Raw genomic sequence first — 26,448 nt, 5'->3', positions numbered from 1 at the left:
CCCCAACCTTTGCTAAATCAGAATCCCAGTCATAACCTCTAGATTTCTCCCTCCTAATTATCCAAAGAGAAAAGCCAAGAAGATCAGTGCACTCATGTCAGAAGAAGAGCTGTTGTTCTCCACCAGGTTGTTTCATACAATGGGAACAGGACTGATGCTGAACACAGAATTAATTAGAGATCGGTGACATCAAGTGTCAGGAGGGCCAGGGTGGAAAGGATGGCAGGAAAGAGCAGCTTCTGATTTAGATAGGTATCTCTCTTTCCTTCCACATTATGCTAAACAAAGTGGTCCATCATGAGAAATTCTTCACCAGCCGCATTTGGTCAATGAGGAACGATGACCAAGTTTGACTTATGACAGTGACTTTCTCAGTGTCAAGGTGTTACAGATCTGAACAAGGCTTTGATTATCTGAAGGTTAAAACAATGCAGATGTTCTTTTTAAAAAATATTTATTTTTTAGTTGTAGATGGGCTCAATATCTTTATTTTATTTACTTATTTTTATGTGGTGCTGAGGATTGAACCTAGGGCCTCGCACATGCTAGGCAAGCGCTCTACCGCTGAGCCACAACCCCAGCCCTAGAACAGTGTCTTGGCCAAGGTTACCATTAATAAAGATACCTTTCTAGGTCAGTGCTGGAAACATACTTTCATTTAAATAGCATGGTTTCCCCAATATGAATGGCCTATAATTTATTTTTTTTAATACACAAAATTAAAGTGTGTTTTTCCTCCGTGTACAGAGATATCTATATATGCTTAAGAAAATTCCCCCTAAACACAGCAAACGAAATACCATTTTGAGAGGAAGAGAGATTATCATACTTTTAATTTTCATAAGAATGCACTTACCTCTTACTTGATTTTTAAAAACCAACAAGGTGTTTGCATTTTTCCTTTTTGCACACACACACACACACACACACACAAAGCCTCCAATTCTTCCTTATAAGCCACAGTTACTATACAGGTTCAAAGTCCTAGCTGTCATATCACAAAACTCTGCATGTTATGAGTTTTCACAGGAAGCTGGGTCAACACCCAACAGATCTTGCTTTGACAGACTAGCAGATGTTGGAAGGAATTCAGAGAAGTAGGCCCAGAAACACATTGGCAAGTGGATAAATGATCCAAAAAAGGGATTCACCTGGGCCCCTTAGGGAAACATGGAAAAGGTGGGATGTGTCATAGGAGGAAGGGATTAGAGATGGACTGCCTTGAGAGAAGATGCAGTTGGGCTGGAAGCTACAGGCCCACAAACTCTGTTCTGTATGTGGAAGGACCTTTGTGTCCCCCATGGCCCAGTGGTCTGGACCAACAGTGGCAGAAGGACCCACCCATGCCATCCAAGGGCTGGAATTCCTTTAACGGGCTTTGAAATGCCCCTGCATCCCGAGATTCTGTGACTTGCAGCTCATATTCACAGGAGTATTAATTCTTCTCTGGAACGTGTGATCGAGGGTTCCCTCAGCTGCCATAGTTTTTTCACAGTTGGCACCTCGACCAGAGCAAGTTGGTCTAGGGTCCTCAGATCCAAGAGATCCATCTCTAGCTCAGCCCCACCTTTATTAGCTGTGTGACTTGGAGTGAGTTGCATAATCGTTTCCAGCCCAAGTCCCCTTATCTGTAGCACATAGGTCATCACAATTAAAGTTCAAGGCTCCTGTGAGGATCCAGCTTCCAATCTGACATGCAGTGAGTGTGGGCAGAGAAAGCTCCCTCTCCCCAGATAACGAAAATGGTGTTGGCAAATATTGTTTTCTTTTCAACAGGTGACTAGGAAAACTGGTTTCTATTTTTTTTTTTTACTCTGGGGGGAGGAGGAGGAGCACATTCACTTAATTAATGTCATACTTTACGGTTTGTGAACATGGAAATAATTTTTGCAGACCTGTTCCTCTTTTACCATGTAGCCTTCCATAGATCAATCTTTTGCGATGTTCACGATTGAACTCAGGGCCTCATGCAAATGTTCTGCCACTGAGCTACTCCCAGCCCTGCCAGCCTTTTGATATGGAATTATTTAAAGCTGGTCACCTTTCTTGGTTTGTAACTAAGAACATAAGTCTACTAGCTTAGTTAAGCTTTGTTGAATTTGACCAGAAAATGTGAACACCTTGGAGGAAAATTTTCAATTCCTTCCTGGTTTTCCATTCCAGGACTGTAAATAAGTTTAACAAATATAGCACATGAAATTGTGCCTAAAGGCCTAATGATAACAGCATCTTGTATCTGTGAAAAGCTTTACAAAATATAAAACACCTTGTAAATGAAACATGTGACCCCATGTAATTTTTCCAACATTCTGTCCCTGAGACCCCACACCCGCCTTAGAGCTGCTTTGTTGATGAGACAGCAGAAGCTCAGAGGTCAAGGAACTTGCAACATACACATTCCAAGTCATGGTGCCAGGAACGGAGTGTAAATTATTGGGTTCCAAGTCAAACATTCCTTCTGCATGACCTTATTAATTGGCCCTCATTGTTTAAACATGTCTACTTCTACATTAGCAAAAATTCTAACTTTTGCACAAAACGTAGGGTGGTAATTGTGTCTTCCAACAAGGCAGAAAAATGGGATATAAATGACTTGGAGGCAAGGTGGGGAGTTTAAGAACAATGTGGCAGATTTTAGTAACTGCTACATCTATTTCTATTCTTTCCATTACTTCTACTAACAACCATCATTTGTTGAAATTCTGCTCTTCATTAGCCACTTCCTAAACATTATCTCCAATGGTGTCAGTGACCCTGAAAGGGAAGTCTTAGTGCTTTTTGTAGATGAGGAAACCAGAATATGGACATTTTTTCAATTACATATTTTTTATTTGTTCTTTTTAGTTATACATGACAGTAGAATGTATTTGGACGTATCATACACACATGGAGTATAACTTTCCATTTTTTTTAAAGAGAGAGAGAGAGAGAATTTTTTAATATTTATTTTTCAGTTTTTGGTGGACACAACATCTTTATTTTATTTTTATGTGGTGCTGGGGATCGAACCAAGTGCCCCGCGCATGCCAGGCGAGCGCGTTACCGCTTGAGCCACATCCCCAGGCCCAACTTCCCATTCTTGTGGTTGTATATGATGTGGAGTTATACTGGTCATGTGTTCATATATGAACATGGGAAAGTTACGTCCAATTCGTTTTACTGTCTTTCATATTCTCATCCCCCACTTCCTTTCGTTCCCCTTTGTCTATCCAATGAGCTTCTATCCTGCCCCCCCACCCCACCCCTTATTGTGTATTAGCGTCCATAACAGAGGGATTTTTTGGGATTGGCTTATTTCACTTAGCATGACAGTCTCCAAGAACATGAGATTTTAAACAACTTGCCAGAGCAACCAAGTTTCATTGCTAGAATTTAAACACTGTCCTTAAAGGCTAGCAGATGTTCTTACCATGAACTTGTCTTGTAGTCTGGGTTACTCTGTGGAAACCATCAACCAGACCAGAAGAGCTTAGGAGCTGCTGGTCGCTGGGGATAGATAATAGGTCCAATTGGGCTGGTGCCATGTGTCCTTCACAGTTATATAATGTCAGTCTTTCACAATGTGGGGGTAGAACAAGGTGCAGAAGGGAATGGAGGTAAGAGATTGAGGATCAATGAGAAAGAAAAGAACAGCCCAGATAGCCAGGCTTGGAACACTAGGAGCTGGCTCAGCCTTCTCCTCTTGCACGTAAACAGTTTCCCAGAATGTCAACATCTGACCACACCACTCTGTGACCAGGACAGGTCAACACTAAAGCAATAGCTCTCCAGCATTGATCTGAATGCACGTGAGAAACACAAACAATATCTGTTGAAAATGAAAGTTTAGTCTGGGCTGGGGTAGAGCTCAGTGGTAGAACGCTTGCCTAGTATACACAGGACCTTGGGTTCCATCCCCAGAAGCTGCCCACCACAGAAAACCCTGATTTAGACAAATCATTAGACAAATTAAATCAGCAGAGTGTTGTTGAGCAAAGAATCATTTCTTTATCAGGCAGCCTTAGAACCAGAATGTATTCAGAGAAATTCTGGTCTGCAGTGTGGTCTGGCAGCATTTATGCCCAGAAAATGGAAACCAGGTGCAGAAAATGGAAGTGAGGTACAGAGGCAGCATGATTGGTGGCTACTTGGCCTGTGCCTTACTTGAATATGATGTCAACAGCCGGTCTCCTGTGATTGACCCAAGCTCAGCTGCTGTGATTTTCAGAGACTCAGCAATTGGTTACCGTTACTGTACACACCTAAGTCAGAATTTTAATTGTTTTACTTACTAAGTGAAGTCACAGTGTGTTAAGTAAGGACATGGAGGACTTTGAAGTCTTAGGCCCTGTAGCTACAGCAAGAATTAAACAAACCTCCAATTCTAGCCATATTTTCATAAATCTTCATACTTAAGGTCTATTTACCTCAGTTCTTATTTTACCCAGTACAATATTTTAGCTTAAACAAACAAGCAAACAAACAAAACATACAAGTCATGCCAAAAGGCAAGAAAGAAAAGTCTGAAAAGACAAACCAAGAATCAGACCTAGATATGACACAGATGTTGGAATTACCAGACAGGAAATTCTAAATAACTCAGATTTGTACATTCAGGGCTCTCTTGGGAAAACAAGACAACCAACAAGATGGAGCAATGTAAGCAGAGAGGACATTCTAAAATAGAATCAAAGGAAATGTTAGAAATAAACAACAACAACACTGAAACAGAAATGAAGAATGATTATAATGCAATCAATGATGGACATAAAGGATCAGTGAACTGGAAGACAGGTGCAAAGAAATTTCCCAAACTGCAATTCAAAGAGAAACAAGCAAAACAGAACAATGAAACAAAGTGTAGCATACATGAAATTGTTTTTTTTTAAATTGATTTTTTAAAAAAATAAATGACAACAGAATGCATCCCAATTCTTATTACATGTATAGAGCACAATTTTTCATGAAATTGGACTACCAGAAGGAGAAAAAAAGAAATGAACTAAAATAAATATTTGGAATAATAATAACCATAACTTTCTGAAACATAGACTTCGGACTACAGATCCAAGAGGCTCAGATAACTCTGAATGGCAGAATCAGCAGCAAAAACACAAAAGATAAAAACTCCCCAAACTGCACCTGGGCATGTTCTATTCCAATTGCAGAAATCCGAAAACCTGGAAAAAAGCCAGAGAGCAGAACATGCTTGACCTCTTAGGTGATGAACCGACCTTGATCACACCCTCAGCCACTTAGGCACCACCTTCCTCCTTTCAGTTCCTGGCAACTCTAGCCTTGTGGTCATTCAGGCCAAAAAACCTCAGCCCCTCCCTTTTTCATACTTGATATCCAACCTGGTACCTGTTCAGAGCGCATCCACACCTAGCCATGACCTCAACCTCCCCCAGTTCTGCCCCGTGCAAGCCACCTGGGTGCTTCCCTGCACTACTGCATGGCCTCCGAGTGTCTCTGTTTCTACCTCTTTTTGATTTATTCTTTTCACAGCACCCCGAGTGACCCTTTGAAAATATCACTCTGATCAAGTCACTGTACTGTTTAAAGACTGGCAATGGGTCCATATTTCACACAGTAAAAACATGGCATCCTCTCCATGGGCTTTTGAAGCACTCCGATATCTCTTCTTTATGCTTCTTCTTGCATCTCTGAATCTTCTCTATGTCACCCACTGGGCTCCAGCCAGGCATGGCTCCTTGCTGTCCCTTGAATAAATCAGCCATTCTGGTACCTTAAGGCCCTGGTACACACACTCTGCCTCGCCTGGAATGCTCTTCCCTCTGACCTATTAGTGGCCTCCTTCTTCCCCTCTTCCAAGTCTTAACTGAAATGTCCCCTTCTCAGTGAGGTCTACTCTGACCACCTGTTTTATGTCACCATCTCTCCCTTCCTCACCAAGGGTCCCAAATCCTCAGGATACCCCCCCTCCAAAGCTTTTTTTCCGCATGTTGCTGTGTATCTTCTAATTTACTATAAAATTCTTTTAGCTGTTGCTGGAAAAGGAAATTTATCCTTTCTGCACCATAGACTTTTTTTTTTTTTTAAATTGCAACTTGTGCCAGATTTTTTAAAAGTTCTATTTTGGGCTCACAAAATGGCATCCCTCTGCATCACAGTTGTATGTGCTCTGATGCACAGCAGACAAAATGTCCAGATAATGACTCCATAAAGCATGGAACTTGTGGTTCTGTGGACACAATCCCTGTTTTTGTAAACAAATGACACAACAGTGCCCGAGAAGACCATATTTGGGGGCATGATGATAAACTACTGACAAATGTCATCCATTAAGGCTCTTCTTGTATCCTCAAGGACAGGAACATAGAGATTTAATACATCAACATTCTTCAAAGAAAACAGAACTGGTTTAAACAGACACATAAATCAAAACTAGACACAGCCCAAGTCCCACTCTTAGGCTAGGTCAGGACTCTTGGAGAGAGATTCCAGGGTGTGGAGGCTGGTGTAGGTCAGTGATATCCAACTGGCAAAGATTATTGGAGTGAAATAAGGTGTCAGGCTTAATGAAGTAAAGTGTACCAGAAAAAAAAATTGTCTTCTTTGTCCCCCAATCACGAGGCATTTCTAACTGTCACTGTACTTGCAGGTGACGGTTCTAGAGAGTCAGGTCTTGATTTAGGTATTCAACACATGTTTGACATTCGGTGGATGTTGGAGGGTTTCTCTGTGCCCACTCTTCCGCAATTGCTAAAGAAGGAATGAGGTTTACTTATTGAAAAGGTGGTATAATGAGCACAGAGGGCCTGCACAACTCTGAACAGTCACAAGTAAGTATGGACAGGCGAATCTCCTTCTTACCGGGACCTTCTTAATTCCCAGCTTGCTGACATGTGGATTTCTAAACCAACCCCATATTCAGTGTGTGAACATTGGCCATCTTGGAAGGAAGTCAAAAGAATTGTTGCCCCAGAATTTCAGGGCAAGTCCAGAAGGAGACCCAGCAATGGTTAGAAGCTACGACCCCACAGCTAAAATGTCTGTGTGACCTCCCAGGGAGATGACTAAGGACATCTACATTTACCTGCAGGGCTTATTCTGCTGCCTCTTAAACAGTCATCATACGTATGTCATAGTTGCAGCTCTCAGCACAGGCAGCTTAAAAAAAAAAAAGTAGGTAAACTGCAAAACTTAATCTGCAATTCATCAATTCATCGTTTGGACCTGAAATAACTCTTCTCCACCGACAGCATGCTGTAGCAATTGATGGCCTTTCCTCTTTGGCCCTCCAAATGCCAACAAAGGTAAAATAACCAGGGATACAAATATCGGAAAATAGTCACTTCAAGTGACTCCACTTGAAATCAGAAGCAAAGTAAAATATTTTATTGGGACTTTATTATCAGAAGTAAAATCAGTTAAGAAAATACGCTTATATTAGTTTAAACTTTACTTTTTGACTTATAAAAATGACAAATCTGCATGGCTCCATCTCATATTTAACATGATTTTGATTAGGCTGTGAGTCTGCACCAATACTTAGAATGAACCAAGAATTAATCAAGTGTCATTTGAATTTGAAAGCTACAATTTTTTCCCCCCTGTGGACAAAGCTTTAGGAGAATACGATATGAAAACATGAAGGCCTTTTGATTTTTTACAGCACCTTCATAAATAAGGTCTTCTTGCCTAAACTTTAGATATTTTGCCTAAACTTTTCCCAGATTATCTTCTTGACATACATAGCCACCAACATTCTGCTTTACTTTCTTTTCTTCAAATGTTTACTGATGTAGCCAGATCTTTATTTGCCAGAACTTTGTGTAATTTGAGGACTTCCTCCCTTTTGGTAACATTGAATAGACATTTTCTTTACACCTTGAGAGTTAGGAACATATCGACACAGTAAATAAAGATGTTTGTGGAACCTGGAAAGACTTGTTTGAATGAGGACTAATATCCTGAGAGGCCCTTCAAACAAAAACCAGATTCTCATCCATTTAAATTATAAGAAAAGGGTAGAAGGCAATGCAATTCAACTCTAACAACTAAAAAAAAAAGTTTAGTTTAGTTTCAGAAATCTTATCTTAAACATTGAAACTTTTTTTTTTTAAGGAATCTTTAATTAGAGAAAATTCAGCATAGGCTTAGTGATCCAGAAAGAGCCCTTTTAAGGACTGTACAAGCCAGCTGGACATTGGCCTTAGAGGTTAATGAATCAATTCTTTATTATGTGCAGTTCATTTGAAAAACATATTTTCCTCTTCTTCTTGAAAGTGCTCTTTCAATGGGATATACTTAGACATGTCACTTCAGAGCTGGGGATGTGGCTCAGTGGGAGAGTGAGGCCCTGGGTTCCATCTCAACCACCCCAGCACTAAGGGAAAAAAAGTTACTCCATAGAGCTGTTTGAGCCTTTTATGAAAGCAATTTTCAAAGCCACATTGCCAAGTCTCTTGATTTGTAAATAGTCTATGCATTTTTATATTTTAAAGATTCTTCCTTGGCCCCATCTGACATTTTAGTGAAAGTTCAAAATACAAAAAAAAAAAAAAAAAAAACTTGCAGAAAATTAATACTATGAATACTTATATCCCCTAGCTCTGTTTACCAATAATTTTGCTGCATTTTCTTTGTCTCTACATATTTACTTTTTCCTCTGAATCATTTAGAAGTAAATTGTAAATATGTCTCTCCTGATGTTTCAGCATGCATCTCCTAAGAATAAGGACGTTCTCATATGTGACCATGATGTCATTATCACAACAAAGAAATTCAACACCAACTCTAAAAATTTGTGTAATTTATAGTCCATAATCAAATTTCAGCAATTATCTCAATGTTGTCCTTTATGGATGTTTTTCTTCTCTGCTCTGATCTGGGGTCCAGTCAGAGAAGGTGCTTGCATAGGCTTGCCATGTTTCTTTCACTCCTTTATTTTAGAACAGCTTCTCCACCATTTTTGATCTCTATTGCATTTGCGTTTTGAAGAGCATAGACCAAATATTTTGTGGAATGTTACACCATGTGGATCTGTCCAGCCTCAGGCTATACCTTCTTTGGCAAGAAAACTATATAAATATTGGGTGTCCACTGCAGGGCATCTGGAAGCATATGCTCTCCACGCACACCTGTGCTGGTGATGTTAGGAGTCTTTTTTTTTTTTTTCTCCCAAAAAGCAGACCCTGAGACAAAGAGTTTAGTACAAGTGGTTTATTTGGGACATGATCTCAGGAAGCACGTGGGAGTGAGGAAGCAGGGCAGGAAGTGGAAAAGTCCACTTGAGATGGGGTGACTGCTATGAGCACGTGGGGCCAGCCCAGCTGGGGACTCTGAGCAACTGAGCCACACCACCGTCAGAGTGACCTTGCTGATGATGTAGGACAGATGAGGCTGGACACCCGAGGAATTGAGGCTCATACTGAATAAAATCCTCTGGACCACTGCAGCCAACAATCTGCTTCCTGCTAATTCCTTGGGTGCCCAGCACTATCTGTCCTACATCATTTGGTGACCCAGATGGGATGGTGGAGGTGAAGATGGCTTTTCTGCCTTTCTTGTCTAGGGGTCTGGCTTTTCTGGGACAGTAGAGGACAACACTTCTCTTTGGTGTGACACAGGTGACTCTTTGCCTGAAGGTGAAGTGACTTACCCAGTGCCCTGGAGTGGCTGCCCCAGCACAAGGGAGCCCAGGAGGAACAGGAAGCAAGACTAGGGAACTTGGAGCACCGCCCGACTGAGCAGGTAAGACCCAGGTCCATTAGTGGTAGCCCACCTGACTTCCCCATAGAGGCCTAAGCCGGTGGAAGATAGGCTCGATCACCCTCTGAGGGTCCTGAGTAACTTCCAAAAGGAGTTGGAGCAGAAAAGGACCCAGGGAGTCGCCTGAGTAGTCTCTGTTTGGGGTCAGCCTGCAGAAGGGAAACCATGACTCCTTCTTTGGTTTTGGAATTTGTGGAATTTTGGGGATTTGGGCAGTATAGAAATTTTGCTCTGATCACGTCTGTGTGAAGGTGTGTGAAACGTGTGAAGAGACAGATGAAGGAAGGGCTCCAACCTGACCCGAGGGCCAAGCGAGTGTGAAGTTTCAATCCGCGGTTCTGTGGTGCCACGTACAGACTGTGGTGGACCCCACCAATCAACGTCCAGGTGAAAGCTCCAGGTTGGGGGTTGATGCCAACCCTCAAGGCTGAGAGGACCTTAAGTCCCTGGGAGGGGAATGGCCCGAGAGGACCAGAGTGAGTCTTGTCCTAATTGTGAGACTCCATGCAGGGTGGAACATGGGAGGCGCACAAAGGAAACTGAGTCCCTTAAACCCCTTGGAATGTATGTTGAGAAACTTTAAGAAAGGTTTTAATGGAGACTGTGGAATGAAACTCACTCCACAAAGGTTGCATACTCTCTGTGAATTAGAATGGCCCATCGTAGGTGTGGGCTGGCCACCAGAAGGATCTTTAGATAAGCCTATCAATGTTGAGATCTTGGGCTGGGGATGTGGCTCAAGCGGTAGTGCGCTCGCCTGGCATGCGTGCGGCCCAGGTTCGATCCTCAGCACCACATACAAACAAAGATGTTGTGTCTGCTGATAATTAAAAAATTTTTATTAAAAAAAATTCTCTCTCTCACTCTCTCTTTAAAAAAAAATGCTGAGATCTTTTAAATAGTTGTTGGAACCCCCAGACTAGCTCCCTTACATTGATTGCTCCCACGAGATAGTACAGAAACAGCCCCCTTGGTTGAGAGTCTGTCTAGATGGACAGTCCAGGTTGATGTTAGCTTGGACTATAGCGGTCTGTAAGACCTCCCAAAAATGCAACTAAGCAGAGAATACCTGACAAAGAAAAGGAACCAGTTTTGCCCAGTGAGCCAGAAGAGAACCCACCAACTTACATGCCACACTATGGGACCTTGCCAGGACCACCAAGACAACAGGCTGGCCCCTCAGACCCTTTGTCCCCAAAGACAGCAGATGATGGCCTTTTGACACAGGCTACTCCTTCCTCCTTGATGTCTGTAGGGCCAGAGTCTTCCCCAGGGCCAAAGATTCCTCCTCTGCCCCCCAAGACCAAGATGGGAACCTGTCCCAAAACCAGAGTCACGACCCAGTTAAGAGCTATCCAGATGCTCCTACGAGACACAAGAGGACCTGCCAATGTTGACCAGGAGGGAAATGTCTGCGGAGGACAATGCATTTTTGTGTATCAGCCTTTCATCATCACTGATCTCTTGAATTGGAAAAATCATACTTGCTCCTACACAGAGAAGCCCCAGGCCATGATTGATCTGTGCAATCCATTGTCCAAACACATCAGCCTACCTGGGCTGACCGCTGCCAGCTCCTTCTGATTATTCAATATGGAGGAGCATAGATGGGTGATCCAAGCAGTTCCATGTGAGGCCTTCCAACTCTTCACTCCCTTTGATCCCGAGGCACCAGACATCAACAGATAATCAAGGCTGCCTTTGTGGGACAGGTTCAGGGTGACATTTGCTGAAAACTACAAAAACTAGAGGGTTTTTCTGGGAAGAATGCCAGTGAGCTGGTTGAAGTGGCCACCACAGTGTTTGTCAACCAAGACCAAGAGGCCCAGCAAGAAGCAGACCAAAAGATGAAGAAGAGGATGGGTCTCTCCTTGCACTTGCCCTTACTGCAAACCTGAGAGCCACCCAAGCCGGGGGAGGGGGTGTCCCACCAGGACAAAGCCAAAACAAATATCAAAATTGGGGCCAGATGCAGGGTGGGAGGAAGGTCTGGATGGAGGGACCACCTCACCAGGGGAATAGGCTGAGACTAAACCAATGTGCCTGCTGCCATCTAGAGAGCCACTGGGAAAATGAATGCCCCAACTGAAGGGAGACAACTGGTTGCTACTACTCCTTACCAGAATGAGAGGCAAAGCCATTCAAGGGTAATACCAGGCCTAAATCTGTCCCCCATGAAGCTCAACACTGCAGACACCCCATGATAAAATCACCCGAGGAAAGATTTTGTGGGACTGGCAGCCATGGAAAATTATGATGAGTGCTAGGACTGACTGGGCTCTATCCCTCTGGGGGTACGAATGCTTATAGGGGGCCAACCTATGGAGAGTGAGGCCCTCCATTCTGTGGTGACCCAACCTGTGGGCCTACTTTCAAAGAAGCAGACCACAGTTGTGGGATCCCTGGGCAACAAAGCTTGTCATCCTTTCCTGTTGTCTCAGTGTTGCAATTTAGCAGGTCACGAAGTGGTCCATGAGTTCCTGTACCCGGTGCCACTGATGGGTTGAGACCTGCTAGGAAAGCTCTGAGCCCAGATAATTTTTGATGCAAAAGGCCAGGCAGCCTTACCATTGGGAAAACCTGAGCAAGAATTTTAACCCTTACAATTCCCTAGGAAGAAGAGTGGTGCCTCCTCAACCTTGTACAGACACCATAACATGGACCAGAGCTCCCTTGCCAAGTACTGGGAGTATGGGCAGAGGACAATCCACCTGGACTAGCCCAGAACATTCCCCCAGTGGTGGTGAATTTAAAACCAGGAGCCATACTGGTACACCTGAGATACTACCATATTCCTCATAAGGCACAAGTTGGAATTCTCAGGCCTTGCCAATCACTAGCCAATCAACCTTTTGTGCCTGTCCAGAAACCAGGAACTGATGATTACTGGCCAGTCCAAGATTTATACGCAGTAAATCAAGCCACAGTCACCTTATATCCTGTGGTCCCCAATCCACAAACTCTCCTAAGTCTTCCCTAGCTGAAGCAACCTATTTCACATGCCTGGACCTTAAAGATGCCTTCTCTGCATTCAACTGGCACCACAGAGTCACCACCCTTTGCCTTCCAATGGGAAGACGCCAATGAGAACAGAGGCCAGTGGACCTGGAATAGGCTATGACAAGTTTTCAAAAACTCACCAACCACCTTTGGGATAGCGCTGGCCTCTGACTTTCCTGAAAAGCAATGTGGGTATACATGGCTGCCATACATAGACGATCCGTTGCTACCCAGAACAACCAGAGAGGACTGCATGAAAGGGACACAGCTGCTTCTCACTCTCCTATATAAGCCTGGATACAAAGTTTCAAAGAAGGAAGCCCAGATCTTGTCAAGAAAAAGTCAAGTACCTTGGTTTCTATCTGACTTAGGGTCAATGGCAACTGGGCCCCAAGAGGAAATAGGCGATCTGCTAAATTCTGTTCCCTTCAACCTGCTGTCAAATCAAAGAGTTCTTAGTACTGCAGGATTCTGTCACATACGGATCCCCAACTTTTTATTTATGGCAAAACCCCTCTCTGAAGCCACAAAGAGGGGAGAATGGGAGCCTCTGATGTGGGGGCCCAGTGCAACAAAAGGCCTTTGAGGATATTAATCAAGCCCTCACCAGTGCACCTGGACTAGGGAATCCCTGACCTCCCAAAGCCCTTCTCTCTGTATGTCCATGAGCAGTCTGAAATAGCTGTAGGAGTCCTGACTCAAATGCCAGGGACGTGGTATGGTCCAGTGGAATATCTTTCTAAACAGCTGGACTCTGTAGCCCAAGGTTGGCCATCTTGTTTATGGGCCTTTGCAGCCAGAGCCCTTCTGATGTTGGAAGCTGATAAACTGGCTATGGGACAAAAACTGATTGTCAGAGTTCCTCATTTAATTTTGGCATTGTTAGACTATAAAGGATAATATTGGCTGACTAATGAGAGGATGGTCAAATACCAGGGCTTGCTATGTGAAAATCTATATATCCGTGGTGAAGTCGTCCCAACTCTAGACCTAGCAACTCTGCTGCCTGTGGAACTGAACAACCTGATCACAACTGTATTGAGGTCAGTGCAATAGGCCTCCAGCAGACCAGACCTGGCAGATCACCCCCTCAAGGACTCTGATGCAGAGTACTTCACAAATGAAAGCAGTTTCATAAAGGATGGGATATGTCTTGCTAGATATGCAGTGGTCACTCTGGACTCCATTGTTGAGGCAGAACATATTGCTCTGACCTGAGCACTCCAATTGGCAGCAGGAATCTCTGAAAATATCTACACAGACTAAAAATATGGTTTCACCACCCTTAATGTTCATGGGGCCTTATATAAAGAGAAGGGGCTGATTAACTCAGGAGGGAAAGGCCCAAAATATAGACAGGAAATTCCTAATCTTCTAGGTACAGTACAGGCACTCAGAAATGTGCAGTTATAAGTGCCAGACCACCAAAGGGGAAACACCATGGTTGCTCAGGGCAACCCAAAGAGCAGACAGAAAGGCCAGCTTAGCTGCCTGCAGGAAACAGGAAGGAAATCTAGTCTCAGGCTTAACTGCCATTTCTTCTGTCTGACCCTCGAAGAAAATGGAAACCCAAATACTCCCAACATGGAAGTAATTGGTTTAAGACTGAAAAAGGAAGATATCTCCCAGGCAGATGGTAGAGATTTTCGCAAGCATCTCCTGGGTGATCTGTGAACAATGTGAGATTTGTGCCCACAACAACCCCTTGCCAGGGGCCAAGGCTTCCACCAGAAATCCAAACTACAGGAGGATCACCTTGTGAGGACCTGGAAGTAGACTTCACTGAACTGGTTTTTGTGTGCTTACTCTGGCTGGGTTGAAGCCTTTCCAACCTGCACAGAGAAGGCTAGAGATTTTTCCCAGATTTGGCATCCCAATAACCATTGGCTCAGACAATGGGCCAGATTTTGTGGCAGAGTTTAAATATCAGATGGCAACTGGGTCGTGGCTCAGGAGTCGTGCACTTACTTGGTATGTGCGAGGCACTGAGTTCAATTCTCAGCACCACATATAAATATATAAAATAAAAGTCTACCAATTAATTAAAAAATAGATCAGATGGAAGCCACATACTGGCCGTAGGTCACAGAGTTCTGGTAAAGTTGAAAAGATAAATTGGACTTTAAAGGCTCAACTGGGTAAACTGTGTCAGAAAACTCACCTGCATTGGGATGAACTCCTCCCTATTGCACTGTTAAGAATTAGATCCACTCCCACTAGGAGTACTGGATTCTCTCCTTATGAGATAATGTGTGGGAGCCCCCCCGCCCCACATACCAGGGGATTACAGGGAGACTTAAGAGACATAGGAGAATTAACATTGAGACAACAGCTTCTGGCTTTAGGGAAAACCTTACAGACTCTCAACCAATGAATCAGGGGAAGATTGCTAGTAAGTTTGACCACAGATGCACACTCCTTCAAGCCTGGAGATTTGGTCTGAATCAAAGAATGAAACGCTCAGCCCCTGAAACCTCTTTGGAAGGGTCTTTTCACTGTTATTTTATCTACCCCAACTGCAGGAAAAGTTCCGAGTTGGTCCCTGGATTCATAACACCAGGCTCAAGCCCGCAGCTGTGGACTGAGTTGCTCTCCAGACCCTGCTGCATCCCTGAAGCTGCCCATCCAGAGGAAGGAAGCTCTGGAGAAGCTTGAGGATCAGAAGGACAACAGCCCTGTTCTAGTCACTCCGCAAGCTGACTAGACTGCGCACGGTCGAAGCTCGAGAAGACCACAACCCTGCTTTGGCCACTCAGAGGCTGGCTGATCAACACACAGAGGAAGATAGACTTACCATCAGGACAAATAGACTCTTTCAGCCGCCAAGATAGTTCTTATACTGAAATGCATTGACACCCCTTACTTCTATCCCTATATATAGTTTTCTGCTTGGTTTTTGCTACAGGTTTGATAACAGTGACTCCTACTGACTGGACTCTTGGTAACAAAATTTTATTTGTCCTTTTTTACCTTGCTTTATAGGTTTACTCGGGTTTGTTTGGTGTTCTTAGTTTGGCTTTGTTAACTTATACTGTTTAGCCTAGCCTAACCAAAATGTTGGTCTACCATTTAGTTTGGTTTCCTTTGATAATCTTAGGAAGCTCTACCCCACTCCTGCCCCAAGAGTGGAAATCATGTGAACCATGTGTCAAATCAATCTATTATAATGAAGGGGTGATTCAAACTATATATTTAGGATCTGCCCCACCAGAAAGATGCTATAAGAGGATGACTGTTTGTCTCTGGGAAAGAAAAAGAGTCTACATGGCTTGGATTGAATCCCAATATAAGGGGGATATAATTTGCCCAGGGAATTTCCCCCCTACCAATGGAATTTGGTATTGCTGGCCGCTGGATCCTCAGCCTCTGACATGGGAAAACTTTATAAAAAGTGATTCAAGTTCGATTGCTCTAAGACCCACCGTAAGTCCTAGCCCTGCTGCTAAACTATATGGGGGATTAAGTCCAAATCTCAACCTTCCTTCTTTGGGGAAAAATCTCTTTCTGGACCTAGCAGAAAGAATAGCTAAAAGCCTTGGGGTTAAAAACTGTTGGGTGTGTGGAGGGGCCCTGATGAGTGAAGAATGGCCCTGGACCGGAACAAGTCTAGATGCTTACTCCTTACTACTGTGGAATAAGACTCATGTGGAACTAAAAATTGAAAGGCCCCAGGGCTGGGTCCTCACTTCAGAAGTACTTGGTAAGGAATGTATTGGAAGGTTTGGACCTCACCACACCCAGTGGGTAGGTGAAACCCCGTGTAACAGAATATTGTTCTGGAATTCCACCTGGTGGCCTAGAAAACCTACTTGGTTTTGGGCAGATAAACCACATTGGCTGGGGATTAGGGGTCTTATATGCAAAAAGCCCTTAAAGAAAAGAGTTCTTTTTAACTGTACCAGTTCAGACACTAACCAAATCAGTTCTTTTCGGAGCATCCCTGAGATCCACAAATTCTGGAGCAATCCAGCCTCCTCTAATTGGAAAGCACCTGATGGACTATTTTGGATCTGTGGAAAAAAGGCCTATACCCACCTCCCAACAAACTGGAGGGGAACCTGCACTATTGGTACTATTAAACCTGGATTTTTCCTATTGCCAAATACAACTGGAAAAGACCTAGGGATCCCCTTGTATGAGGACCTAGGGCCAAGGAAAAAGAGGTCCATTGGGAAAGGACTTGATCTAGGAGGTCAACAAACTTGGGCTGAGGATGACTGGCCACCTCAGAGAATTATTGCCACTTATGGTCCCGCTACCTGGGCACAGGATGGCAGTTGGGGCTATAGAACTCCTATTTACATGCTAAACAGGATCATTCGCCTACAAGCTGTACTAGAAATTATTACTAATCAGACTGCCACAGCCTTTGACCTCCTAGCCACACAACAAACACAGATGAGAGCAGCTATCTATCAAAACCGCTTGGCATTAGATTACCTACTGGCTGAGGAAGGGGGAGTGTGTGGAAAGTTCAACAGCTCAGACTGTTGCATCCAAATAGATGACAATGGACAGGCAGTCAAAGACATAGCCAGCAACATAAGAAAACTAGCACATGTGCCAGTTCAAACCTGGAAGGGTTTTAAAGCTTGGGATCCAAGCTCACTGTTTGGAGGATGGTTTTCAACTCTTGGTGGATTTAAAAGCTTAATTGGTATAGTAGGTCTTCTGCTGTTAACTTGTTTATTGCTCCCATGTTTGGCTCCCCTGTGCATTAAAACTATTGGGTCTACTATGGAAGCAGCTATTGAAAGAAGGACAACAAATAAGATTTTGGCATTATATAAGACTTTAAGGCAAGAAGGTGATAATGATGCTCTTTAATTTAAAAAATTAAATTGTGGAGTACAGTATTAAAGGGGGGGAGATTGTTGTGACACCCCCCCTCCACTAAAAATCTCAATTAAGCTTCTCTAGAGACCCTCACCACAATTGTTCTGTTTTTTTTTTTTTTTTTTTCTCTTTTGTGGTGCTAGAGATTGAACCCAGGGCCTTGTGCATGTGAGGCAAGCACTTTACCAACTGAACTATATCCTCAGCCCACAGTTGTTCTTATTAACAGAATTGCAGCAAAAATCTCTGTTAAAAAATTCCATACGGGTTAGGACTTCCTATTTTTTGTGAGGACAAAGTTGTTCTGTCTTGCAAAGCTAAGTTTGGCTGAAGACTTGATGATGTTACTTCTGCTTTTGTGATAAACCTGTAAAACCTGTCTAATCTAAAAAAAAAAACTGGGACGAAAAACACTTTCTGTGAATTAAAATTTTATGTAGATTCCTACAAATATGTAAACCTCCAAGCCCCCACTCCCCACCCCCAACTGGGTATGAAGTTCCAAGAATTTCCAGACTCGGGGTCCAGAGGACTTTCTTGCACACGGGCCTCACTCTGAATCACTGTAGCCAATAAACCTGCTTCTTGCTGATTCCTCCAGTGTCCAGCTTCATCTGTCCTACATCACCCACAGGCACGGAAGTCATGGGATTTATCCAACAACACTCACTGGTCGAACCACATGCTCCCATCTCCAGAGAGTTTCTTCAGGAACAGAGATGCAGAAGTTGTCTGCCTATTCTGGAACAGTCTGGAGAGGCCCTGTGTGGTGGAACAAGGGAAATTGGAGGAGGATCCAAGGGTCTGCTATGCTCAACTTGGTCTCTTGGGAAAGGTGGTGTCTACTAGATCTCTCCATTGCAAAGGTAACATTTACCTTTGTGATTGAGAAGTCATTCTCAAAGATGAAGCTTGAGATCAAATGAGCATCTTATTCCCCAAAGACACTTTAAAAAAATGATTTAGTATGACTCACCCAGAACTCCTCTTAACATGAAGAATCTGCTGTGGTTTACATATGGTTTGAGAGTGTTCCCCAAGAGTTCAGGCCCTTGAAGCTAGGTCCCAGTGTGATGATATCATGGTAGGACCTTTAAGAGCTGGGATCTCATGGAAGGTGATTAGGTCATTAGGGCTATGCTCTCAGAGGAGGTTAATATAGACATGAATTGTTATAAAGACCAAGCCTCAGCCCTGAATGTTTCTGGCTTCCTGCCTCTTGGTGTGATGTCCTGCTCTCATATGTTCCTGCCTTGATGCCATCTGCCATGTTGCCAAAAGGCCTTTACCAGAGGCTAAAGCAATGGGGCTACCTGATCTTGGACTTGCAGCTTCCAAACCAGTGAACTATTTAAATAAGCCCCCTTTCTTTATAAAGTACCCAGCTCCCCATATTCTGTCATAGCAACAGAAAATGAACTAATTACAGGAGCAATCTCTATTTCTGGTCCCTGAGCTCCAATAACCTATAATTAATGGAGTTTAATGATACCTGGCCCCTGAATTCTTTGAGTGAGCCTCATTCTGCCCCTTGCTGTCCTCTTATGTCTTCAGGTCCACAGGGACTTGTCCTTAGTGGTTTCCTGCTATTATAGTCTGACTCAAGACAGGAACTGCTTCCAGAATTCTTGTAAATACTCCCCTTCAATCTCATCTCCTCTACTCTTAGGGTTGGTTCTAACCACCTCTCTGCCAAAGTAGATGAAAAGGAGAGGCTCAGGGCTCAAAGTCAGAGCAAAGAGACTTGCTTTCTCATAGCCAAGAGCATCAAGAGCCTCATTTCCAGCTCAGAAGAGCTAAGAGACCCCTCCCTGAGGGGAAGTATCTGCACTTAATGGAGATTCCCACCTGCAGAACCATGGCTTCCCAGACTGCAGGACTTGGCCAGCCTCATCCTTCCCTGATGTGGAAGCTCCTGGGTCCCACTCATGTCCTAGGCTCTTCATTTCTAGGGTCCCTTTTCCCTAGATCCTTCAGGAATGGCTTCATCAGGGGCCCAGAGACCAAGACAGCCCAAGGCGTCTATTCTGTAGGGTTGTGTGTCTGGGGTCTGCAGAGGAGACTGTAGCTTCCATTCCAGAGAAGCTTATGCAGCTCCCACGGCCTGATTCCTTCCCCTCCCATTCTACCTTGTGTTTCTCACCCTAAGCAATATATTATTTACTTTTGAAGAAAACAAGAACAGCAAGTGTAAGCCCATCCAAGTGAGAAAAGGCAGCTCTGCCAAGGTGGGAAGAGGCTTCCTGGGAGAAGATGAGGGAGCTGCCTCAAGGTCAGACTGTATCAGCCCTGAGGTTCAAGAGTCTTTCTCGGGATAAACCCAGGGCACAGCAGTCAGCCTCTCTGTCCCTCTTGCTTCTAAGCTCCCAGTGGAGAAGCCTTGCTGTGGCGTGGAAGGGATGTCCTCAGCTGACCCAACAGGGGGAAGTAGAGGGGAAGGCGGGAGCAACATCAGGATGCTTAAGTCCAGCCACGGAAGATAAGAACCTTGCCCAGGTGTATTGTCTAGAAGTCTAAAGGGCGGTGCTGGCAGCAGGGCTCCAGGGCAGTGACTGTGCTTGGCCTGCAGGTCTCGGTCTCTAAGTCACAGGCTCCCTCCAGTGGACTCTGTCCCTGGTGAACAGCTGCCATCCTGGGACACCCTTTCCTTCTCCCTGGGGATTCCCTCACCTACCTCCTCTTTCCTGAATCCCATTTCTCCCTCTTTTTGGAGGAAGACAAATTCTCTCATTTGGAAGGAGTGCATTCTCCAGTGGCTTCTTGGTAAAGGGGATTTTTTTGGGAAACTTGCTCATTGGAAAATGTCAAGCATCAGGAAGACAATTTCCTTTAGAATTCTGAAGGTGCTGCTCCCTGGTTGGTCCAGTTTAGCCCATCAGAAGCCTGAAGCTAAGTGAGTCCCTCTACTTTCTGGGTGACCTATTCTTTTTGTTCCTGGAAGCCTGTAGAATATTCTCTTTTATGCCAGGATTTTATTTTATTTATTTATTTATTATTATTTTTTTTATTTTAATTTTATTTTTTTTATTAGCTACACTATGCCAGGATTTTAAAGCAATGATTGTGCCCTCTGATTCTCTGCTCCTTCTAGAAATTTCTGGTATTTGACGTTGGACTATTTGGCTAGTTCTCTAATTTTCTTTGACTTTTGGTCCAGTTTTAAAGATTTCTTATTCTTTTTGCTCTGGTCTCTGAGGGAGTCCTTGACCTTATTTTTTAAATCTCCTATCAAGTATTTGCTTATTTAAAACATGAGAATATTAGCTTCTTATTGCGCTACGACAACCCCCACAAACTTAGAGACAAAACACAGCGCAAATTATCTTACATCCAAAGTCAGCTTCCCAGGCCTGAAAGTGCTGGCTGGCCAGGGCTCCTTCCAGGGAGAAGTTGCTCCTTGTCCTCCCAGGTTCTGGTGTCCACTGTGTTCCTTGTTTGTGCCCCTTACCCCATGTCCAAAGCCAGCAAGACTTTCTGCTCTCTGGGTTCTTGCATCATATCTCTCTGTGCCTAACACTCTTGTCCCTTTTTGAGGATGCTGGTGATGTGTGAGGCTTACCTGGCAACCCAGCAGGGCCATCTCATCATTCAAAACTCCTCAACTTAATCACTTCTGCTAAGCGCTTTTCTAGGTAACATACTTGCGGGTTCCAGAGATTAGGACATGGCATTGGGGCAGTGGTGGGTGGGGGTGTTATTCTGCCTAGCACAGCCAGTGAGCTTTTCCTCCTGGCCAGACTCCCTAGAGAGTCTGTGTAGGGAAGTGATAGGCTGGATGGCCACCAACTTTCCGAGATCTGTGTGGGATAAGAGGGCTCACAGGGAGGAGTGTCCCAGCATCCAGTATTTGGGCCATGCAGTCATTTGGTCTCTGGGTGCAGTAACTGTGTCTAGTTTTCTCCAACTCTGGGACCCTCTGTTTTTACTTTTCCAAAGAATAAAATTTCAGATACCTGCCACTTCCTAGTGGCATAGAGAGAAGAGAAATGGGACTCACAAAATCCTTCTTGGTCCAGTGGTCCATTTGGGAGTCCTTTTAAGGTCGGGGTAAAAGGACAGTGTAGGTACTGGATAATTGGGCCAGGAAGATGGAGTTCAAAAGGAAATAAAATGCTGATACCTCCAGAGCACTTCCCCCTCCTCCAACCTGTTGCCAAGGTGACCTGCCTCCAGGGAGCTGTTCCTCACAGCAAGGGATTGTTAATGAGTGCCTCCCTGCCCCACCTCCCCCACGGTTCCCTACCCTTCTGAGCAGTTCCTCTCTGGGAGGAGAGGAACTAGTCACATAGGCAAGATAAGAGGAGGAGGGCGCATGAGGAAAAAGGAAATCTGAAATGAAATAAAACCAGCTCTGGTCCCCTCGCCCTGGGTAAAGTCTGTGTCTGTTCTATCCTTTAAATAAAACTTCTTTTCTGAGGTTGCCTTGGTGTTTCTTGGGTGTTCAATCTTCAACACAAGGGCAACGGGGACCCGGATCCTGATTTATTCTCAACACGGGTATCATCTCTGGTCTCCTTTTGAGGTTTCTAATATACAAACCAGGTTGGTTCTCAATGTTCCGTGGACAGCTCGAGCTTGCCGTGATTCTTGGGTTGGTTACTCAGATACCTCTCAGCTTCTACAATTTTATTGTGGTTATTTTTTCCCCTCACCTCTCCACATTTGTGGTCTTGTGTCTTTAAAAAAACTGGATTAGGCTGGGAGTGGTGGCGCATGCCTAGAATCCCAATGGCTCAGGAGGCTGAGACAGAAGGATCCTGAGTTCAAAGCCAGCCTCAGCAATTTCACAGGGTCCTAAGCAACTTATCGAGACCCTGTCTCTAAATAAAACATAAAAAGGCCTGGAGATGTGGGACAGTGGTTAAGCACCCTTGGGTTCAATCCCTGATACAAAACAAACAAACAAACAAACAAAACTATTATAAATTCAGTGTCATTTTAGGCAGGAATTATAGGGACCTATGTGTATCTGTTTTTATCTCAATCCTTAAAAAGCATTTTGTTTGATTTGGTTAAGTTCTTTGGACCAGGCACTGTGTTATTTCTGATCCAAGTGGCCTGGCACCAAATCCAACGCTCTTTCTAAGTAAGAGTTGTTGTGTCTGGTTCTATATGTCCTGCTGGCCTGCCCAGCTACCTGGCTGCATCTCCACTCCTGACAGATGCTGTAGCTCCTTCAGGACTGATTTTGACACCATCTCCCACAGCAGGAAGCACTGGCCAGTGTCTTTCCTAACATGACCTTGAATACCCGCCCCCCTCCAACCCCCAGCTTCCCAGGGATGGAAGTGCATAGGCCACAGGCAGGACTTCCAGGAACCTGAGGACCTGGCCACTAAGCTCATAGTATCAGCTGGTGACATAAGGAAAGTTGAGCTTCTTGTTCTAATGGTCTTCCTTATACTCTGGATTTGGGAGTCTAACCTAGTATTGCCTGCCTCTTACCTTCTCCTCCTTTCTCTCCCACATTTGGATGTCATGTCACCTCTGTGGCCCTATTTCCTTCCTCTTCCCTTTTCTTTGGTTGCTTTTGTAGTACTTCCAAGTCTCGGCATCCCAGATCTTGGGCTCCAAATGGACCTAAGTTCTGATTTAAGTTACCCCATTTCTAGCGGTTTTACACGTACTAACCCACTTAATCTTCACAATAAAATGATGATTGTTCCTGTTTCGAGGCACAGAGAGGCTAAGTAAACTTATTAGTCCCACAGCTAATAAGGCAGAGCCCAGACTTCAACCTGAGCAATCTGTCTCCAAAATACATCTTTCCTCACTATGCCATAGACCACATTTGTGTACCAAATACTCTTTTCTGAGAAAAGTATGCAAGTTTGTGTGTGTGTGTATGTGTGTGTGTGTCTCAGAGCAGGTGTTGACTGTGTGCATGGAGGATAGCAATGGGGAATGGCAGAGTGCTGAAGCCCAGCAGGTTTGTGATGGAGACGGTGCCCAGCAGAGAGACACAGGGAGAAGGGCCTGGTGTGCATGTTGACGTGGAGGGCCTGCAGGCCCACTCTATGCTAGGCCCCACAGACGATGGGAAAATATAAGACATGGCTGGTGTCATGGTGTGTGCAGATGGAAGGTTTGTAAATGTTCTACCTTAAATGCTTTTGACTTTAGCAATACAGGTCAGTGGTAATTCCCAGGACACAGGCATCTACTGATCCATAGATTCTCCATTGCCCAGGTGGGAAGGTCCCCAGCTGCTCATTTATTTCATAGCTACTATTCTAGTCCAGCATCCCCACCACCAGGAGTGAGAGAAGATCAAGATATGCGTTTATATAAAACTTCTTGGGTTATCTAGGTCACTATTTTCCTCATTGAAAGTTGAAGTGCTATTTCATGATTTTTATGAATACTAATTGTTGAAAAACACTTGAACAAAGCATGTACTTTTAAGGGTTGAAAAAATAGAAAATTTTAATAGTAAAAATATGAGTTTTAAAAAAACATTTATAGTAAAACATATTTAATAAACACAACTTTTAAAAAGTATAGAAAAGTAGGAAGATAGATCATCTATGACCCAAATCAATCACAGTTGATATTTTGTTATTTTTTACTAGATTTAGTTTTTATCCTAAACTTTGATTATTTGGTGGTTTGTTTTAAATAGTTATGCTAATGCTGTAAACAGAAATTTGTAACCTTTTTTTTATGTAGCATTATTCCTAACCTCTAAAACATCATTCATAATTATCATATAATTTTACATTTAATGTACCACTCTTTAATTCTTCCCCCAAAGTTAGATTTTTGGAGGATTTCCTATTTTCCAGAATATTAGACCATGTTGCAATACACATTTGCAAAGAATTTTCTCTTATATTCTTACTTGTTTTCATAGTACAGATTCTTGGAAATGGACTTATTTGATTGAAGGGTATAACTACATATACTTGTGAAGTTCCTGACACATTAGTTTGAAAAAAATTCTCAATGAAAAGGTGGCCCAATTGGCACTTCCAGTGAGGACTGTAAATTTCACAAATGGGCATGATGAACACCAAATGTAGGAAATGCCCTCATCCAGGGTCACCCTCAAAGTACTCAGTGGGCCTGAGGCTTAGGTTGACAGCTATATCTTGACAATAAAAACACTCTTGTCCATATTCAGATGATTCCAGGCTATGGAAAAAGAAAAAAACCAAAGTGAGTCAAGTTATAAAATTGTCTTGATTAATAACCCATCATCCAGGTAGCAACTTAAACATTTAGCATATTCAAAACATGATAGGAGCTGGGCATGGTGGTGCATGTCTGTAATCTCAGCATCTCAGGAGGCTGAGGTAGGAGGATCGTGAGTTCAAAGCCAGGTTCAGCAAAAGCGAAGTGCTAAGCAACTCGGTGAGATCCTGTCTCTAAATAAAATACAAAATAGGGCTGGGGATATGGCTCAGTGGTAGAGTGCCCCTGAATTCAATCCCAGGTAGCCCCCACCCCCACTGCAAAAAAAAGTTAGGATAGGAAAATATCTATTTGAAACTGCTCCAGAGAGATGTTGACATTATATGTTGTTAAAATGTGAGATTCCTTGTTCAAGATTTCTCTTCACTCTTGACTTGTTGAATAGGTTTAGTAGTTTACCATAAGTAAATTATCAGTATTTTAGCAGATGAAGTTGAATAGTTTCAATAGGATGAGACATTTCCCCTCTTCTCAAACCACTTGTTAGTGTCCTCAGTATAAAGAAGTATTATTACTTGAATATAACAATAGTGAGATAAAGTCCTGAGCCTTCCATTATCTCATAAGCATGACAATTCTTAATAACAGTAAAATATCATCATGCTTTTGGTTATCTCTACATAGAGAAATGAAATGCACTCATTCAAAACTCTTAGGCTATTTTTACCATACAATATAGTGCATCGATTTGACAGTTGTTGACTTAATTCATTCCATTGAGGCCAGTCAACAAATGACTGGAATATCAGGAAAAAAAATTGAGATTTTAGAGTTTGAGGAAAAATAAGGGCAGTAGAAATGGGGGTAAATGAGGGATTGCAGAGACCTTCCCCCAGGATAAAGGGGAAAAGGCTGGCGACCAGCACTACCTGGATGATGACGGAGTAGGTGCCGCACAGGATCTTGGAAAGCTGAATGGAGATTCTGACGAGGCAGACGATCACCTGAAGCCCACTCAGGGCTATGAGGATGGAAAACAAAATCACGTTCCACTCCACCACGTGCGTGGGCTCCAGACACTGGCTCCACATGCTGGAATCTGTCAGAAAACTGAGAGAGAGGAGGGAATGGCCAACCAGAGCCTGGGCTTGGGCTTACATTGGATCCAAGGCTGAAATTACAGCCACTTAAATATGTTTGGGAAGTTAGTACCTTATCATTAAACTGTAACAACTATAACATCATATTAGCGTGTAGTAATATGAATTAATATATTTGAAAAGTCATTCAGGTGCATCTATTGAACACTGTATGCTTAGTTACTGAGTTAGACCCTTAGTTTAAACATGGTGTCTGCCTGGGAGGCACTCTCAGTTGATCAGGAGGTAAGACAAACCCCAGACAGGTCAACCACAGCGGAAGGCAGCAGAAGGTTGCAGATTCCAAGAAGGGGAGTTGAGAAGTCAGTCAGGGATGGAGACTTGTTCTGGACATAAAATCACATTTATGGCAAAAGGATAAAAATTGCGCTAGAAATTCCTTGACACTGTCCAAGCCCTTTCAATAAAGGCAACCACGTGAGCCAGCATCGGGATGACAGGAAGGCCCGTGAGAACCCAGCATGCAGGCCCCACTCCACTGCGCTGGCTCGGCAGGTCCGGAGGAACCGAGTTCCAGTTCTAAGTCTCCCAGGGTGATGCTGCTGTTCTCAGCTCTGGTCCCCATAAAGAACCTCTTTTTTTTTTTTTTTTTTTTTTAAAA

General features: G+C 43.6%; 2 protein-coding genes across 4 annotated transcripts in view; one reads left to right on the top strand and one right to left on the bottom strand.

The window, feature by feature from the left end:
* The first annotated feature begins 9,256 nt into the window (after positions 1-9,256).
* Positions 9,257-18,145, top strand: Erv3-1 (endogenous retrovirus group 3 member 1, envelope). 2 transcript variants are annotated; one of them, XM_048794252.1, is made up of 3 exons: positions 9,257-9,488; positions 9,576-9,699; positions 15,240-18,145. In XM_048794252.1, exon 3 carries the CDS (start codon positions 15,772-15,774, stop codon positions 17,542-17,544), a length of 1,773 nt encoding a protein of 590 aa, XP_048650209.1. In that variant the 5' UTR covers positions 9,257-9,488; positions 9,576-9,699; positions 15,240-15,771; the 3' UTR covers positions 17,545-18,145. The 2 variants fall into 2 exon arrangements, with proteins under 2 accessions (XP_048650209.1, XP_048650208.1); XM_048794251.1 differs by having other exon boundaries at positions 9,257-9,699.
* A 5,798-nt stretch (positions 18,146-23,943) lies between these two features.
* The window catches only part of Tm4sf18 (transmembrane 4 L six family member 18), a 13,028-nt gene continuing 10,523 nt past the window's right edge, over positions 23,944-26,448 (bottom strand). Inside the window, exons 4-5 of one of the 2 annotated variants that reach the window (XM_048793945.1) lie at positions 25,617-25,797; positions 23,944-24,687 (exon numbers count right to left, since the gene is read on the bottom strand). In XM_048793945.1, the coding sequence (XP_048649902.1) occupies positions 24,673-24,687; positions 25,617-25,797 (196 nt within the window). In that variant the 3' untranslated portion in view covers positions 23,944-24,672. The remainder of the gene's footprint in view (positions 24,688-25,616; positions 25,798-26,448) is intronic. The other variant, XM_015486954.2, reaches the window with a different exon arrangement.

This window comes from Marmota marmota, unplaced genomic scaffold (genome assembly GCF_001458135.2).
Source record: "Marmota marmota marmota unplaced genomic scaffold, marMar, whole genome shotgun sequence".
NCBI lineage: Eukaryota > Metazoa > Chordata > Mammalia > Rodentia > Sciuridae > Marmota > Marmota marmota.
This window is presented reverse-complemented; position numbering and strand designations above follow the sequence as displayed.